At 50.4% G+C, this 17,283-nt stretch overlaps 1 protein-coding gene across 1 annotated transcript in view; it reads left to right on the top strand.

The window, feature by feature from the left end:
* The first annotated feature begins 362 nt into the window (after positions 1–362).
* aarsd1 (alanyl-tRNA synthetase domain containing 1) overlaps positions 363–17,283 on the top strand; it is a 111,350-nt gene continuing 94,429 nt past the window's right edge. Inside the window, exons 1-3 of the mRNA XM_072487285.1 lie at positions 363–571; positions 12,027–12,140; positions 12,984–13,050. Coding sequence (XP_072343386.1) covers positions 543–571; positions 12,027–12,140; positions 12,984–13,050 — 210 coding nt within the window. The 5' untranslated portion in view covers positions 363–542. The remainder of the gene's footprint in view (positions 572–12,026; positions 12,141–12,983; positions 13,051–17,283) is intronic.

The raw sequence follows: 17,283 nt of genomic DNA on the forward strand, positions 1-17,283 counted from the left end.
GAACTGTGAAATCACCTCTGTCTAAAATAACTTGTAAGTGCATTTTAGTTCCTGGTTGTATGATTCAACTTCAGGAGGCTGTACCAGAGGCAAAATGGATTTGCAGATAATTACCCTAAATGGTAATGGAGTTATGTGCAGGATTACATGGATTTGTCGTTTGTGACGGCCTCGCCACCATATCATTACCACTTGTCTCATCGCCACCATGAAGTGCCTGGAATCTCCTGAATACACATCTGCTGGAGTTGACACACAGCTCCACATTTCCCCGGGTCCTTCTCCACATTGCAAAAGTCGATGACGAATAAACTAAAGGAAAGAGCGAGCTGAAGGGCAGTTGGTGTCGGTAAGAAGCCGGGGCTGGGGAGGAGGGGCAGGAGAAACATCGGGACAGATGGGAAGGATCAGCTAAAAATAGCATCTGTTTCTGCCTGACGCACTGGAACCAGGCACACACTCAGCAAACTTTCCCAACGCTCCGGCTTGCCACAGGAGTTTTACACTAGAAGATTTGGTGGGAATTTATTGGTGAGCTGACTATGTCGGTTTCAGGAGAAACTGATTACAGGTAATGTAACGGTGGTGATAATATATGAAAAAAATGTATGGCCCAGGGTTACTTATTGTGACTTGTAACAAGACGTATTATTTTAAACATACCCGAGCCCTCCAAACCAAGTGTATTTTCATTCGTTAGAAGTGGCTACACCCCACCGAGAAGCTTAACAAATCTAAGGTGCCACTTCTCCCAATGTAAGGGCTGCTGACGTTATGTTGTGTGGTGATTGGAAACTGAAGAGCTGGCATTTGAACCTTTGTATTCTGTGGCCTTCAGAATGATGCTAGGAGGCCTCCATGTTGTCTTTGTGAAGTTGCTGGATTCTGGGGTGGGGATGGATATTTTGATCTTTGATTCTTCTCTGGGTCTTTGTACTTGAAATCCAATCGGCTGGATGCTCCGTTCCTGAGACTAAGTGTTGACGTTGGGGCAGGATTCGCAGTTCTACGGCAGCAAAACTGGCGACGCACCTGGACCGATTCAACGGCTGTTCAGGGACTAGCACTGTCGCCACGTGCAACACAATCGATTCCTACGAATCTTGGATTCACCGGGTCCGGGATTTGCACTCCGGAGGCTACCAGGCTGCAGCTGCATATACACACTCCCTACGCACCATCCCACCCGACAAGATGGCAGCAAGACGCGGGGCCCAGAGGTTCACCAATGCGGAACTAGATGTCTTGCTATATGCCGTGGAGGAGAGCTGGGCGACCCTGTACCCTGGGGTGGGAAGGAGGCTGCCAGCCACTGCTGTTCACCGAGCCTGGACGCAGGTGGCAGAGGTGGTCTGCGATGTGGGCAACACCGTCCGGGCCGGCCAGCAGGAATAAATTGCATGACGCCTCAGGGCAGCAGGGTGAGTAGGCAGCACTATGCCCCTGGCACCAACTCCAGTGTCGCACACGCATACCCCCCCCCCCCCCCAGAGAGAGGACGAACCCCCACCCTGCACCACATGCCGGCATCTATACTGGCAGCATGGCCGGGTGCCCTGGTCTGAAGCCACCATCGAGCTACCCCCTGGGCTGCATGCATGGACTGTCTAACACTGTGCGTTTTCTGTGTCTCTCCCACCTCCCCACCCCCCACCCCCCCCCCCACCCCCTCCGCCCGGGAGCGGTGGAAGACTCAAGGGGGTCTGTCGGACCTGCGGCTCCTCATCGCGGCAGAGCAGAGGGCACTGGACGTGGGCCCAAAGAAAGTGCAGTCACCAGGGTGGAGGTCGGCATCGGGCAAGGAAGTGAGACCCCACTGAGTTGGGGTTCCCCGTGCATGTGTGTCACCCCCTACCGCCACCCCCACACCACTCTCACATTACCCCCACTCCCACACCACCCCTTACACGCCCGCGCCACGTCCACCGCCACGACCCGCAATGCATTCATGCGTCCTGTCTTGTGTCTTACAGGAGCTGTTGATGATGAGGCGGCCCTTCAAGTGCCCGCTGCCCCCAGCTAGAACCCCAGGTGCTGAGCAGCGACGAGGCTGACACCAACACGGACGGGAGCCCTCGGCCTGCATCCCAGGGCACCCCGGAGCTTGAGTCTAGAGGAAACAGTGCAACGTGGCCAATAAAAGCTGAGAGACCCCGCTCCCGGGATCTACCCGGCTCGCAACGCCTCACGAGATCTAACGCGATCTCTCAAGATATTGCGAGCCGGATTGGGGTGGGATCACCTTTTAGCAAATCTGCATATTAAAACCAGACAGCGAGTCTCGATTTATATGTGCAGATTCCTGAGGTACCCGAGGCATGGGATCTATCTCCCTCACCTTGGAGACCTTTGTTGCTCGTTTTAGCCTTAGTTTAATTGCTCTTATTCTGTCACCTTTGCTCTTGAGTCGCCAGGTATCTTTCTGATACCGCCACGTGGTTCAAGTCCGAGTAATGATTAATCCAACACACCGCTTAGTAAGAGTTAAATCAACGCTCATTTATTATATACAGCAATCAATACTTATACATTAATTCTACCTCTAAGCTACTTCCTACAACTAACATGCCAATACTTAACTTTGGAAATGGCCCACCAGGTCAGGGAAACGAATGGCCTTTCGTATGGGTTCTGAGCCTGCGGGATTCAAAGCTGGTACAGGTCGATAGTCAGGAGTGTCTATCTGGTAGCGATTGTTGGAGTAAGACTTACGTTTCTTTCGGCTGTTGTTGGAGAGAGTGAAGAAGGGTGCAGCCGGGAGAAGAAGGGTGAAGAAGGGTGCGGAGAGGAGAAGAAGGGTCGATTTGAACTTGGCACCTATTCTTATAGTCCCCAGAGGCTTCCCGCCTCTCGGGGCGGACCTTGTACCTGGTTCCAAGTGATTGGACTTGGTCCCAATCACTTGGTTCGATATTCTCCAATGCTGGAGCGATTCCTTGATCGAGGGGTGGTCGTTTACCTCTCTTTGTGTCAGCTCCTGCTGGCGTCGAAAGATCTCGGTTGGCTTTGTATGTCTATTTTGTATCAATTGTTCCCGGGGATTGCTGATTAATATGCAGATGACTGGGGTGTTGTTATGTTGATGGCTGCAGGTATCGATTCGGTCTGGCTTCCCCAGAGGCGAATACACTGTTTTACCTGCAGCTGTCTGAGTCCTGTTGGCTGATTTTCCCATCAGCCTCTCCAGTTCACCATTTTAAATCGGTGTTTGGCCATTCTAATCTGGAGTCAGCCATTTTACATGGCTACACCTTGGGTGAGCGCTGTTCAGTACTGGTCTCCAGAAATGGGGACCAGATGGAATGACACTTGTGGGGGTCTCCCAGGGGATTGGAGGCCCCCAGGTGCATTCCCTTTGGGCAGGGTGGGAGCCTGGCACTGCCAAGGTGCCCAGGTTGGCACTGCCAAAGTGCAAAGCTGGAATTTTTTGTATGGGTGCGATCGGGCCAGGGGTGCACTGCGCTGTTGTTGGGGTGAGTGGGGACTATCCCGTAGTGCATTGGGGCTGGGGGGGTTCCTCGAAGATGTTGGGGATCTCCGATTGCCCCAGTATATAGCTGTCATGCACACGCCTGGGGAAGGGTGTACACACGTGCATGATCCGGAGCTGGTGGTCGCTCATGAGTTCAACATTCAGGGAGTGGAACCTCTTCCCATTGATGAAAGGCACTCCCTGTTGGCCTGGTGTGCGCAAGGTGACATGCGTACCATCTATTACCCCCTGGACCTGGAGCATTTCAACGATGGTGGAGAATCCTGCTGCCTGGGCACCTTGTTGGGCTTGGTCCAGGTCAAAGTTTATACAGTCAGCTGCCCACGCAAACAGTGCATCCATGACTTCACGGATGCACTTTTCGGCTGTAGGTTGGGATATGCAGCACAAGTCCCCATTCAAGCCTTGGAATGAACCCAAATTTTAGAAGATCAGGGCCGTAGTGACCTTGACTGCCACCAGGAGTGAGTATCCTCCTCCTCCACGTGTTGCCAAGTCAGCAAGGCCATGGTACTGTCTCCTTGCTGAGGTGGAGACTCCTGTAGAATATGCTGTCTGACATCTCCTCAAACGACCAGCAACGCCCGTACAGCTTGGGCCATTGCTGGCCTCCTCGTCTGAGTCCCTCCCTGGCCTGATGGGCGGCCAGGTCCTCAGAGTGTGGGGCGGGCTGCTGAACATGGGCTGCCGCCTCAAGCCTGCGCCAACGCTGCTGCCACTGCCTTCTCCAGCATCCGGCCGCCCGGACTACCACCAGCACCGCGCGAGCAGCTGCTGCGGGTCAGTGAGAGTTAAAGTGACCTTCATCATATTACCATGGACAGGGCTCTATCCTGGGGATGTTCAGTGGGACAGACATGCAGCAGCTAAAGTTGTTCCTGTTCAGGGTATACACTATCCGGGGGGTGGCCTGTTGGACCCGCAGGCGCTGGGCCCCTCACCCCCTAGCCCAGGGGCGACCCCCAACCGGGCAATTTCCCATCCAGGGGGCACCCCCCACCCCCTCACCCCCTCTACCCCCACCCAGCCCCAAGCACCGGAGCAGCAGATGATTGCTCAAATTTGCAGATGGCTACTCACCCCCTCCACTCCCCTCAGCAGACATTGTGCTAGCTTCATGTTTTTCAATAGGTGTGCTAAAGGGTGCCCGCGTGACGCTCGCTGGGGAGTCGGTTAGTTCATGGGAGGCCGTTAGATAGGGATTCTGTCCTGTTAACTATATGGAGATTGGCCTCAATTGGTGTCAATTGGTTTCTCGCCAGGTCTAGGTGGGGTTTGGAACCTGCCAATAGGAGTGGGCTGGTTAGACTGAAAACCAATCGGTGCCTGGCGCGGATCCCAATTTTGGCCTCTCCCACGATCTAACCTGCTTGCGTTGTTCCCCGCCGGGCGCAATGCAGCCATTAGACTGTGCACCAAGTGCATGGACAGTCAGGTTCAAGCTCGGACAGTTACCAGGGAGAGGAATTGAGTTGGTGGCAACCAAGAAACAGTGGAGCAAAGAGGATGTGTAAGAGGCCAAAGACAGAGGAACAGGAATTCTGAGAGTATTGCAGGGCTGCACAAGGTGATTATTACCAATGTTACTACTATTGTTCCCCCCCACAGCTGTCCAGTTTTAAAAAATAAATGTAGAGGACCCAATTCTTTTTTTTCCATTTAAGGGGCAATTTAGCATTGGCAGTCCACCTACCCTGCACATCTTTGAGTTGTGGGGATGAGATCCATGCTGGTACAGGGAGAATGTGCAAACTCCGCACGGACAGTGATCTGGGGCCAGGATCGAACCCGTGTCCTGGGCGCCTTGAGGCAGAAGTGCTAACCACTGTGCCGCCCTCACAGCTGCCCAGTTCAGAGATTCTAGCCTCTTGGATAACTGCGCCTCCATTCACCTCACTATTGGCCATAGTCAGTAGCCTAGATCTGGAATTTTTACCTGAAGCATTCGACATCTCCACTTTTCCAAATTTAAAACACTCCTTAAAAAGTTGAAAGCATTTGCCCTCGCTCCTAATATCTGCCACCTTGACTCAGCAGCCATTTTAAAAATTATTATGCCTTGGGGTGCTTTTCTCCATTAAAAGATTTTTGTTATCTAACCAGGGGCCGGTTAACAAAGTATTACTGACTTCCGCGTGCGGCGATGACCAGCTAAGTCGCACGTTTCAGCACCTCCCGTTTTAACGGACTTTTGGGCTCTTATCGGGAAACCCAACGGCAATTTTCGAAGGCTAAACCCACTGTGAGGCGACATAGAAGGGAGTCCCCCCCCGGATGTGAATGGACAGAAGAGATAATAGTGGCCAGATTACGGAGGATCCTCTGGAGCAGCGGCAAAGAAGGGCAGTGAGAAGCAAGATGGCGGCGGAGGGAGGCCAGTTGGTATGGGGCCTGGAACAGCAGGAGTTTCTCCGGCGATGTGTGGAGGAGCTCAAGAAGGAGGTGCTGGCGCCGATGCTGCAGGCGATTGAGGGGTTAAAGGAGGCGCAGAAGACCCAAGCGATGGAGCTCCGTGGAGTGAAGGCAAAAGCTGCCAAAAATGAGGACGAGATACAGGGCTTGGTGGTGAAGACGGAGACGCACGAGGCACTGCATAAGAGGTGTATGGAGAGACTGGAAGCCCTGGAAAATAGCTCGAGGAGGAAGAACTTAAGAATCTTGGGTCTTCCCGAAGGGGCAGAGGGAGCGGACGTTGGGGCGTATGTGAGCATGATGCTCCATACCTTAATGGGAGCTGAGGCCCCGACGGGCCCCCTGGAAGTGGAGGGAGCGTATCGAGTCCTCGTGAGAAGACCAAAGGCAGGAGAAATACCTCGAGCAATAATGGTGAGGTTCCACCGCTACAAGGACAAGGAGATGGTCGAAAAAGACACGGAGCAGCAGGTGGGAGAACGCGGTGATCCGCGTGTATCAGGATCGGAGTGCGGAGGTGGCGAGAAGGAGGGCGAGTTTCAATCGGGCCAAGGCGGTGCTCCACAAGAGGAAAGTGAAGTTCGGAATGTTGCAGCCGGCAAGACTGTGGGTTACACACCAGGGTAAACACCACTACTTCGAGACGGCAGAAGAGGCGTGGACATTTATCGAAGAGGAGAAGTTGGACTAGATTGGAGAAAGAGTGTTTGAAATGAAGTAGTGAGGTGGTGGCAAGGGACTGTGAATCAGATGGGGGAGGGGGGGAAATTTCTTTTCCCTCGAAGTGGGGGGACACCAAGAATTGTGGGCGCCGGTGAGGAAGGGGAGGGGGAAGGAGAGAGGGAGCTGCGCCATCAGGGGCGGGGCTGAGAGGGAAGCGCGGGCTTTGTCCCCGCGCTATGGAAATTGTGGCGGGAAAAGGGGGCGCAGGAAGGAGGGGGCCTCACATGATGGGAGGCTAAGGATAAACGGGGGAAGCCGAGGTCAGCCAGAGTTTGCTGACTTCCGGAAGCAATATGAGGGAAGCAACTAAGCTAGAGAGGGATCTAGAGGGGAGGGGGGTTTAACTGGGTTGCTGCTGCTAAGGGGAAGGGGGAGCTGTTACGGGACGGGATGGTCGGGACTGGAGGGCGCCGTCGGGGGGAAAAGCGGGTGCGTGGTAACCGGGTGAGGAGCTGGTCTAAAAAAGGGGATGGCTAGTCGACGAGGGGGGTAAAGAGCCCCCCAACCCGATTGATCACGTGGAACGTGAGAGGGTTGAACGGGCCGATTAAGCGGGCAAGGGTACTTGCGCACCTAAAGAAGCTAAAGGCAGATGTGGTCATGCTTCAGGAGACGCACCTGAAACTGGCGGATCAGGTCAGATTAAGGAAAGGATGGGTGGGACAGGTATTCCACTCAGGCTTGGATGCGAAAAATAGAGGGGTGGCTATACTGGTGGGGAAACGGGTATTGTTTGAGGCGAAGAACATAGTGGCGGACAGTGGGGGTAGATACGTGATGGTGAGTGGCAGACTGCAAGGTGAGGCGGTGGTGCTGGTGAATGTATATGCCCCGAACTGGGATGACGCAAACTTTATGAAGCGTATGTTGGGGCGCATCCCGGACCTGGAGATGGGAAAGTTGGTAATGGGGGGGGGGACTTCAACACTGGGCTGGACCCAGGGCTGGACCGGTCCAGATCTAGGACCGGGAGGAGGCCGGCAGCGGCCAAGGTGCTTAAGGGCTTTATGGAGCAGATGGGAGGAGTGGATCCCTGGAGATTTACTAGGCCAAGGAGTAAAGAGTTTTCCTTCTTCTCCCAAGTCCACAAAGTGTACTCCCGGATAGACTTCTTTGTCCTGGGAAGGGCGCAGATCCCGAAGGTGGCAGGAACGGAGCATTCGGCTATAGCCATTTCAGATCATGCCCCACATTGGGTAGATCTGGAAGTAGGAGAGGAAAAGGAACAGCGCCCACTCTGGAGATTAGATATGGGACTGTTGGCGGACGAGGGGGTATGTGTAAGGGTGAGGGGATGTATTGAAAGGTACGTAGAAATTAATGATGACGGAGAGGTCCAGGTGGGAGTGGTCTGGGAGGCGCTGAAGGCAGTGGTTAGAGGGGAGCTGATCTCCATAAGGGCCCATAAGGGGAAACAAGAGGGTAAAGAAAGGGAGAGATTGTTGAGGGAGATTTTGAGGGTGGATAGGCAATATGCGGAGGCTCCAGATGAAAGGCTATACAGGGAAAGACGGAGACTGCATACGGACTTTGACTTGTTGACCACGGGTAAGGCGGAGGCACAATGGAGGAAGGCACAGGGAGTGCAGTATGAATATGGAGAGAAGGTGAGCCGGCTGCTGGCCCAACAACTTAGGAAGAGGGGGGTGGCGAGAGAGATCGGAGGGGTCAGAGACGAGGAGGGAAAGATGGGACGGGGAGCAGAGAGGGTGAACGGGGTGTTTAAGGTATTTTACGAGAGGCTATATAAGGCTCAACCCCCGGAAGGGAAAGAGGGAATGATGCGTTTCCTAGACCAGCTGGAGTTCCCGAAGGTTGAGGAACAGGAGATGACAGGACTGGGAGCGCAGATTGAGGTGGAGGAGGTGGTAAAAGGAATTGGGAACATGCAGGCAGGGAAGGCCCCGGGACCGGATGGGTTCCCGGTGGAGTTCTATAGGAAATACGTGGACCTGCTGGCCCCACTTCTGACGAGAACCTTCAATGAGGCTAGGGAAAGGGGGACACTACCCCCGACGATGTCGGAGGCGACGATATCACTGATCCTGAAAAGAGACAAAGACCCGCTGCAGTGTGGGTCATACAGGCCTATTTCCCTCTTGAACGTAGATGCCAAGCTTTTGGCCAAGGTGATGTCGACGAGGATAGAGGACTGTGTCCCTGGGGTGGTGCATGATGATCAAACGGGGTTTGTTAAAGGGAGGCAATTGAATGCTAATATATGGAGGCTGCTGGGGGTGATGATGATGCCCCCACCGGAGGGGGAGGCGGAGATAGTGGTGGCGATGGATGCAGAGAAAGCATTTGATAGAGTGGAGTGGGACTACCTGTGGGAAGTACTGAGGAGATTTGGATTTGGAGAGGGGTTCATTAGATGGGTTCAGCTCCTATACAGGGCCCCGGTGGCAAGTGTGATTACAAATAGGCAACGATCTGACCACTTCCGACTATATAGTGGTACAAGACCGGGATGTCCCCTGTCTCCGTTACTGTTTGCGTTGGCAATTGAGCCACTGGCCATAGCGCTGAGGGGCTCCAGGAAGTGGAGGGGGGTACTTAGAGGAGGAGAAGAGCATCGGGTGTCATTATACGCGGGTGATTTGTTGTTGTATGTCGCGGACCCAGTGGAGGGGATGCCTGAGATAATGCAGACACTCAGGGAGTTTGGAGAATTTTCAGGATATAAATTGAATATGGGGAAGAGTGAACTGTTTGTGATGCACCCTGGGGAACAGGGCAGGGGAATAGACGATTTACCGTTGAGGAGGTTAACAAGGGGTTTCCGGTATTTGGGGATCCAGGTGGCCAGGAACTGGGGAACCTTGCATAAGCTTAACTTGGCACGACTGTTGGAGCAGATGGAAGAGGACTTTAGGAGGTGGGACATGGTGCCCCTGTCATTGGCGGGCAGGGTGCAGGCGGTTAAAATGGTGATTCTTCCAAGGTTTCTTTTTGTGTTCCAGTGCCTCCCTGTACTGATTACAAAGGCCTTTTTTAAAAAGGTGGACAAGAGTATTATGAGCTTTGTGTGGGCTGGAAAGACCCCAAGAGTAAAGAGGGGGTTCCTGCAGCGCAGTAGGGACAGAGGGGGACTGGCACTGCCGAGTCTAAGTGATTATTATTGGGCCGCCAACGTGTCAATGATATGTAAGTGGATGAGGGAAGGGGAAGGAGCGGCGTGGAAAAGACTGGAGATGGCGTCCTGTAGGGGAACTAGCCTAAAAGCACTGACGACGGCGCCGTTGCCGATCTCCCCGAAAAAATACACCACAAACCCAGTGGTGGTGGCAACTCTGAAAATTTGGGGGCAGTGGAGACGACATAAGGGAGTGACGGGTGCCTCAGTGTGGTCCCCGATAAGGAACAATCATAGGTTCGTCCCGGGAAGGATAGATGGGGGATTTAAATCTTGGCAGCGAGCAGGAATTGCGAAATTGAAGGACTTGTTCTTAGACAGGACGTTCGTGAGCCTGGGAGCACTGACAGAAAAATATGGGCTGCCACCTGGGAATGCATTTCGCTATATGCAAGCAAGGGCATTTGTGAGGCAACAGGTGAGGGAATTTCCGCAGCTCCCGGCGCAAGAGATCCAGGACAGAGTGATTTTGGGGGCATGGGTGGGTGATGGCAGGGTGTCAGATATATATAGGGAAATGAGAGACGAGGGGGAGACGATGGTGGAGGAGCTGAAGGGAAAATGGGAGAAGGAGCTGGGGGAAGAGATAGAGGAGGGGCTGTGGGCAGATGCCTTAAGTAGGGTAATCTCTTCGTCCTAGTGTGCCAGGCTCAGCCTGATACAATTCAAGGTTCTACACAGGGCGCATATGACTGGAGCAAGGCTGAGTAGATTTTTTGGAGTGGAGGATAGGTGCGGGAGATGCGCGGGAAGCCCGGCGAACCACACCCACATGTTCTGGTCATGTCCGGTATTGCATGGGTTCTGGGTGGGTGTGGCAAAAGTGATTTCAAAGGTGGTGGGGGTCCGGGTCGAACCGGGATGGGGGTTGGCTATATTTGGGGTTGCAGGTGAGCCGGAGTGCAGGAAGCGAGAGAGGCTGATGTTTTGGCCTTTGCGTCCCTAGTAGCCCGGCGAAGGATTCTACTTATGTGGAAAGAAGCTAAACCCCCAGGCGTAGAGGCCTGGATAAACGACATGGCAGGGTTCATAAAATTGGAGCGGATAAAGTACGCACTAAGTGGTTCGGCTCAAGGGTTCACCAGGCGGTGGCAATCGTTCCTCGACTATCTCGCAGAGCGATAAGGGAAAATAGGAAAGGTAGCAGCAGCAGCCCGGTGGGGGGGGACTCATTTGGGTCCTCAGGGGTTTTATGTGTGTGTTTATATATTAGTTATTTATATTAGATTTTACGAAGTTACTATTTTAGTTATTATTTCTGTTGTTTCTTATTTTGTTGTTGGCAGTTGCCGTTAGTTAGCACATTATTTATTTTAAAAACGATCAATGTATATATTATTACAAAGTTGTAAAATGGGAAATTTTTGTTTTAGTTTGATCGAAAAACTTTAATAAAGTATATTTTTAAAAAAGTATTACTGTACCCAATTGCACATTGATGGTTATGCCTCATATTTGTAATGTCAACGAGCTGACAAGCTTCATACTCCTTCAGGCCACACAAAAAACATTCCGAAAACTGAACTGTCATTTCCAGACTTTTATCCTGTAGTTGCCTTAAAGATTGCTGGCCATCATTCCCCACATCAATGAATAATAATAATCACTTATCGTCACAAGTAGGCTTTAATGAAGTTGTGAAAATGACTGTGAAAAGCCCCTAGTCGCCACATTCCGGCGCCTGTTCGGGGAGGCCGGTATGGGAATTGAGCCCGCGCTGCTGGCCTTGTTCTGCATTACAAGCCAGCTATTTAGCCCACTGTGCTAAACCAGCGAGTGGCCTATATGGGATTCATGACTGGTCCGTTGGCTTTATAGGGTTAAAAAGTGCCAATGGTCAAACTTCATGTGCAAAGGGCTCGTGCACATTTAAAACATCATCTTAGTATCACTCCCCGATTTGGGGCAGCACGGTGGCGCAGTGGTAGCACTGCAGTCTCACGGCGCCGAGGTCCCAGGTTCGATCCCGGCTCTGGGTCACTGTCCTTGTGGAGTTTGCACATTCTCCCCGTGTTTGCGTGGGTTTCGCCCCCACAACCCAAAGATGTGCAAAGTAGGTGGATTGAACACGCTAAATTGCCTCTTAATTGGAAAAAATTAATTGGGTACTCAAAATTTAAAAAAATGTAACTATTAAGTCACCATCTGAAACTTTGAACTTCAAAATAAATGCCCACTTCTTTATGCTTCAACTTTTAACACCTGATGCTTTAAGAATTAAAGAATGACTAACTGCTGTTTGATTCACTTTTATTTCTTTAGCCAGCCAGCAAAGACACAATGGTATGACCGTAAGAACTATGTGTTTGTTGAGTTCTGCGTGGAAGATAGCAAGGATGTTGATGTTACAATTGAAAAATTCAGGCTGGTCTTCAGGTAAGACACTATTGTGCTTACTGTGAATTATTTACTTTGCAGTATTGATCACTGCTACATGTATATTTAAATGCAAATTTGAACTCACAACAGTGCATTGGTGAAGAGATGACACTTAAATGATACTAATCTGTCATCAAATAATTCCTGTTCTTGTGTGCTCTTTGTCACCGAGAGGGCTGCAAGAATCTACAGTTAATAATGGACTCTTTTATAGCTGAACTTTAGTCAGCCTACCCAAAGGTCTGTTTATTTTAACTCCGAGATAGTGCCTGAAATTCTAGCTACAAGAAAAGTTGAATGTGGTTGTTGATTGCGACTAAATATTTTAACCGCAGCCAGATGGCACACTGTTGTGGAATTCCAATGTTCTGTGTCATGGAGTAGGAAGACTTACTCTCAGCTTAGTGGATTCTCGATTTCAGTCATGCCATTGTGAGGAGCAGATGTAAGGTGCTGCTCACAAGAGGGAGAAATATGAACTAGTTACTATTGTGCTGCCTTCACCTTGCTCATTGGCCAGCTGTGTCAGCTGAGATCAGGAGGTCTGACATGGGGGCACTGGCTGGGTGACCCTAAATTTCCATAGGTCGTGCTGCAGGGGCGGGAGGGTAAACTCAAAAGTAACTGTGCTCATTTTGTTTCCTGAGGTGGAACATTTTGCTTTGGTATAGGAACCTCGCCCAAGAACCTGGCTAAATGAGCTTCTGTCAGTCGTGCATGACTGTTAACTGGGAAACCAGGGGTAGCTTTAATTGTGGAAAATGAAACATGTACTTGTAAATACAAGTAATATGGATGAATATGATTATCGGCATTTATTTTACACTTGAATTTTAACAGTTGCAAATCAGCGGATAACCTGGAACTCTATAACAACATTGAACTATACAGCAAAGTGGAGCCAAATGTAAGTGGACACACGTCAGTTTAACCTGCATAAACTGATAGTCTAAAGCATGTCCTGCAGGCATGTGTTCAGTAGAAACTCTGGCACTCCAATTCTGGGTCTTGTGAAATTTATTGTTTTTACTATTTGAATTAATTCTGTTTTTAAAGTCCATCAAGTCAATCCCACAGCTACCCTAGTGATTGAAGGCACGGACTGGTGGAGTGCTCAGCTACCCCAGTGTAGCCTTAGATCCTTGTCTGTGCTCATTTGGCTGATCTCAAGTCTGAGCGGTGGTTTAGCTGGTACAAGATCCTCAAGATGAAGAGGGGGAAAGATAATTAGTTTCCCTATCCTTGTTGCTTTCCAATTTTTTTTTTACTGGAAATGTTTCATATCTAGATTTGCATATTTCAGGAGTGGGAACTTTGTGTCCATCTGTATTTCATGTGGTATTTCCCCTTCATTTTTCCTCAACATCTACACTGAGCAACTTCTCCTTGGTATCTTCTCCACAGCCTCCCTTGCTCTCTCGTCCAAATTTCATTGTCCTTCATTCTCTCGACACTTCTCCATCCATTTTAACTTTACTATTCATAATCAAGCTCCACCCCCAAATCCACATTATCTCCTGTGGCCCCTTTATTTTGTGGTTTCACCATCAAAGTTACTGTTTATCGGTTACCACCTAAATTCCCCACATTTTAAATCCCAATATGTTCTGCTTCTGTTCCTGGGAGAACCTCCATACCCATGTGCTATTCGCTTTACAAGAGAACAATAGCACAGTGGTTATTTTATTGGACCAATAACCCAGAGGCCTAGCCTAATGATTCCAAGAGATGAGTTCAAGTTCCACGGTGGCACCTGGAGAATTTAAATTCATTTACTAAATAAATAATATATGGAAGTTCTACCCCCATTTCTGATAGATCCCATTCTTACTGAGGGGGGAAGGGGGCAAGGAATTAGTCACATAGGCTGGAAACCAAGACAGAGCAGGGTCACTTAAAATTAGTGCTGAGTATAAACCAACCCTATTTTCACAGTTCCAAGGGACTTAACCCATAGCCGTAAGTCATAAATGTATGGAGTAGACAGAAACATTCTTGATGGATAAGGGGCGAAATTCTCCGGAAACGGCGCGATGTCCGCCGACTGGCGCCAAAACGGCGCCAATCAGACGGGAATCGCGCCACCCCAAAAGTGCGGAATGCTCCGCATCTTTGGGGGCCGAGCCCCAACATTGAGGGGCTAGGCCGACGCCGGAGGAATTTCCGCCCCGCCAGCTGGCGGAAACGGCCTTTGTTGCCCCGCCAGCTGGCGCAGAAATGACATCTCCGGGCGGCGCATGCGCGGGAGCGTCAGCGGCCGCAGACAGTTTCCCACGCATGGGCAGTGGAGGGAGTCTCTTCCACCTCCGCCATGGTGGAGACCGTGGCGGAGGCGGAAGGGAAAGATTGCCCCCACGGCACAGGCCCGCCCGCGGATCTGTGGGCCCCGATCGTGGGCCAGGCCCGGGGTCAGATCACCCAGCGCCCCCCCCCCCCCCCCCCCCAGGACCCCGGAGCCCGCCCACGCCACCTTGTCCTGCCGGTAAGGTAGGTGATTTAATTTACGCCGGCGGGACAGGCAATTTATCGGCGGGACCTCGGCCCATCCGGGCCGGAGAATCGAGCGGGGGGGCCCGCCAACCGGCGCGGCGCGGTTCCTGCCCCCGCCAAATATCCGGTGCCGGAGACTTTGGCAACCGGCGGGGGGGTCGGAGAATGTCGCCCAAGGTCTTTTTAAGTGTTATGATCCAAAGTTTTTTTTAAAACCACCGCCACTTAAACATGAAAAAATAAGGCTTAAGCTGCCAGTTAGAATTAAGAAAACTACCCGCTGCTGGACTGCTTTGATTGATAGGTCAACGGTTGTAGGAGGTACAAAACATTTTCCATTTGTTCCTGAAGTTTCAATAGAGTTCTTTGTCGACATTTCCCAAGGGTTGTTATTACATCTGAGGTAATTATGAATGCTGGGCTGAGTTTCAAAAACTACAAAAATACTGATTTCAGCAGGGGTATTAAAGGATTATCTGTCTTTGATATGGTTACTGTGTAGATCTTTATTTGTTTTTATAATAGATTGAGTACTTGAGGGTTTTAATATCTTTGAATGGGTTTCATGACTGGGAGATTTTTAATTATCAACTGTATATGAATGAGACCTTATTTAATTGTTGGGAGATTATTTTTCTTTCATTTCTGCATGATCCCTAAGATTTTCCCAGAGTGGATATCGGGCAAGTGACTATGGGGCGGCATGGGATTATGAGGGTGCATGGTGGGTAGATACGGATATGGGTTGCCATGGAGGGGGCATGGGGATATGAGGGGTTGCTGGGGGCATGAGTTGACAGTGAACAGGGGTGAGGGGCTAGAGGCCCTAACAACTTCTAAAACAGCTGGGATGAAGTCCCAGAGAACCAAGGCAGGTTTTCTAATCAGCCCACCTTGGCACTTGCCCAGCCTTGAGGCCAATGATCTGCATCCTACGGCTATGGGCCTGACTCTATCCTGCCCCATGCCTCCCTGGAGTGAAACGTGTGTGTTAAGTGGGCCTTTTAAACCGAGGCTGGTCTGCCGAGTCAGGGTATTTCCCTACTTCAGCTCCCAACCTCGGTAGTGAAAATGCAGCCCCTAGTATCAGGAATAGTGACCATGTATTTACAAGATTGTCATTGAAAGTCCATCAGGTTCACTAATGTCCTTTAGGAAAGGAAATTTACCAACCATGCCTGTTTGGCCTATACCTTATCCCAGATTTCCAGCAATGTGGTTGATTCTTAACTGTCCTCTAAAATAACCTGGCAAGCCAGTTGGTTAAGGGGATGGAGGGATTGGCAATAAATGCTGGCATTGCCAGCAATGTCCACATCCCATGAATGAATGGCCTGCTCTGTGCTTCAACAATTCAAGGATTTTTGGAATGCAAAAAAGCACCTTGGCAAACAACCAACCACTTAGTCTTTGTCCTTCCATTCATCACCCTGCTTACACCTGGAATATAGTGTGTAGTTTTGGTCTCCTTATCTAAGAAAATATATATTTGCCATGGAGGGAGTGCAGCGAAGGTTCACCGGAATGGTAGGATTGTCGTATGACGGAAGATTGGGTTGACTGGGCCTGCATTCACTGGGATTCAGAGGAATGAGAGGGGATCTAATTAACAGGTATAAAATTCTGACAGGGGCTGGACAGACTGAATGCCAGGATGTTGTTTTCTCTGGCTGGGAGGACTGAAACAAGGAGTCAGAATTTCAGGTTATGGGGTACCCCATTAAGACTGAGATGAGGAGAAACCTCTTCACACAGAGGGTGGTGAACCGGTGGAATTCTCTACCACAGAAAGTTGGGGAGGCCAAGCCACTGAACGCATTTAAGAAGGAAATAGATTTCTAGACTCTAATGGCGTCAAATGGTGTGGGATGAGCGCAAAAGTGTGGCATTGAATTAGAGGATCAGCCATGATCATGTTGAATGGCGGAGCAGGCTCAAAGGGTCGAATAGCCAACCTCTGATCCTAATTTTTATGTTTCTATCACAAGATCTTGACTTCTGTAAATCTGCTCAACGACTCCGTCACCAATCAAGGTTTTTATTAGATAAGCTGTCACTATCTCAAATTTATCATTTCCCTAATATGACTCCTATCTCCTATCCCTCAATCTAATAGCCGCATAATTATATTCAGGTAAGCTAAGTTCCCTAACAATCCAGATGTTGACTTGGAAAGTTCCATGAGATCTCATTTGTTATTCAATTGAAAACAGTTCTTTACATTACTGTTAAAGGTCACTTGATTATGAGGTGGAAGTGGGTAGAAATGTGCTAATTTGGGTGAGACAACCTGTGCCCAATCTGTTTCGGTGTGGGTTCCCCTGCTAATCTCAGGGGGTCCGTTTAAGCATCGCAAGCAGATGTAGTGGCCGAATGCCTGTTGAAGAACCCAATTGAGAAATTAGTGCAAGGTGACTGAGGTAGGTGTCAAATTTATCAGTGGTCTCTAGGACCACCGACTGCAGATAACTTTATAACATAACATTTTTGAAGAAAAAAAAATGTGTTGCCAAGAGCAGGAGTCACGATCCACCACCATCCCATCTTTTGTAACCCACGATAACTCTCCTCTGAGAGCACACCTGAGTGTCACTGCTGGGCAGCAGACTGATATTGATGTCTTAGCTCGGTTGAGCTGTCTGAAGTGATG

The sequence above is a fragment of the Scyliorhinus torazame genome, chromosome 21, assembly GCF_047496885.1.
Source record: "Scyliorhinus torazame isolate Kashiwa2021f chromosome 21, sScyTor2.1, whole genome shotgun sequence".
In the NCBI taxonomy this organism is placed as follows: domain Eukaryota; kingdom Metazoa; phylum Chordata; class Chondrichthyes; order Carcharhiniformes; family Scyliorhinidae; genus Scyliorhinus; species Scyliorhinus torazame.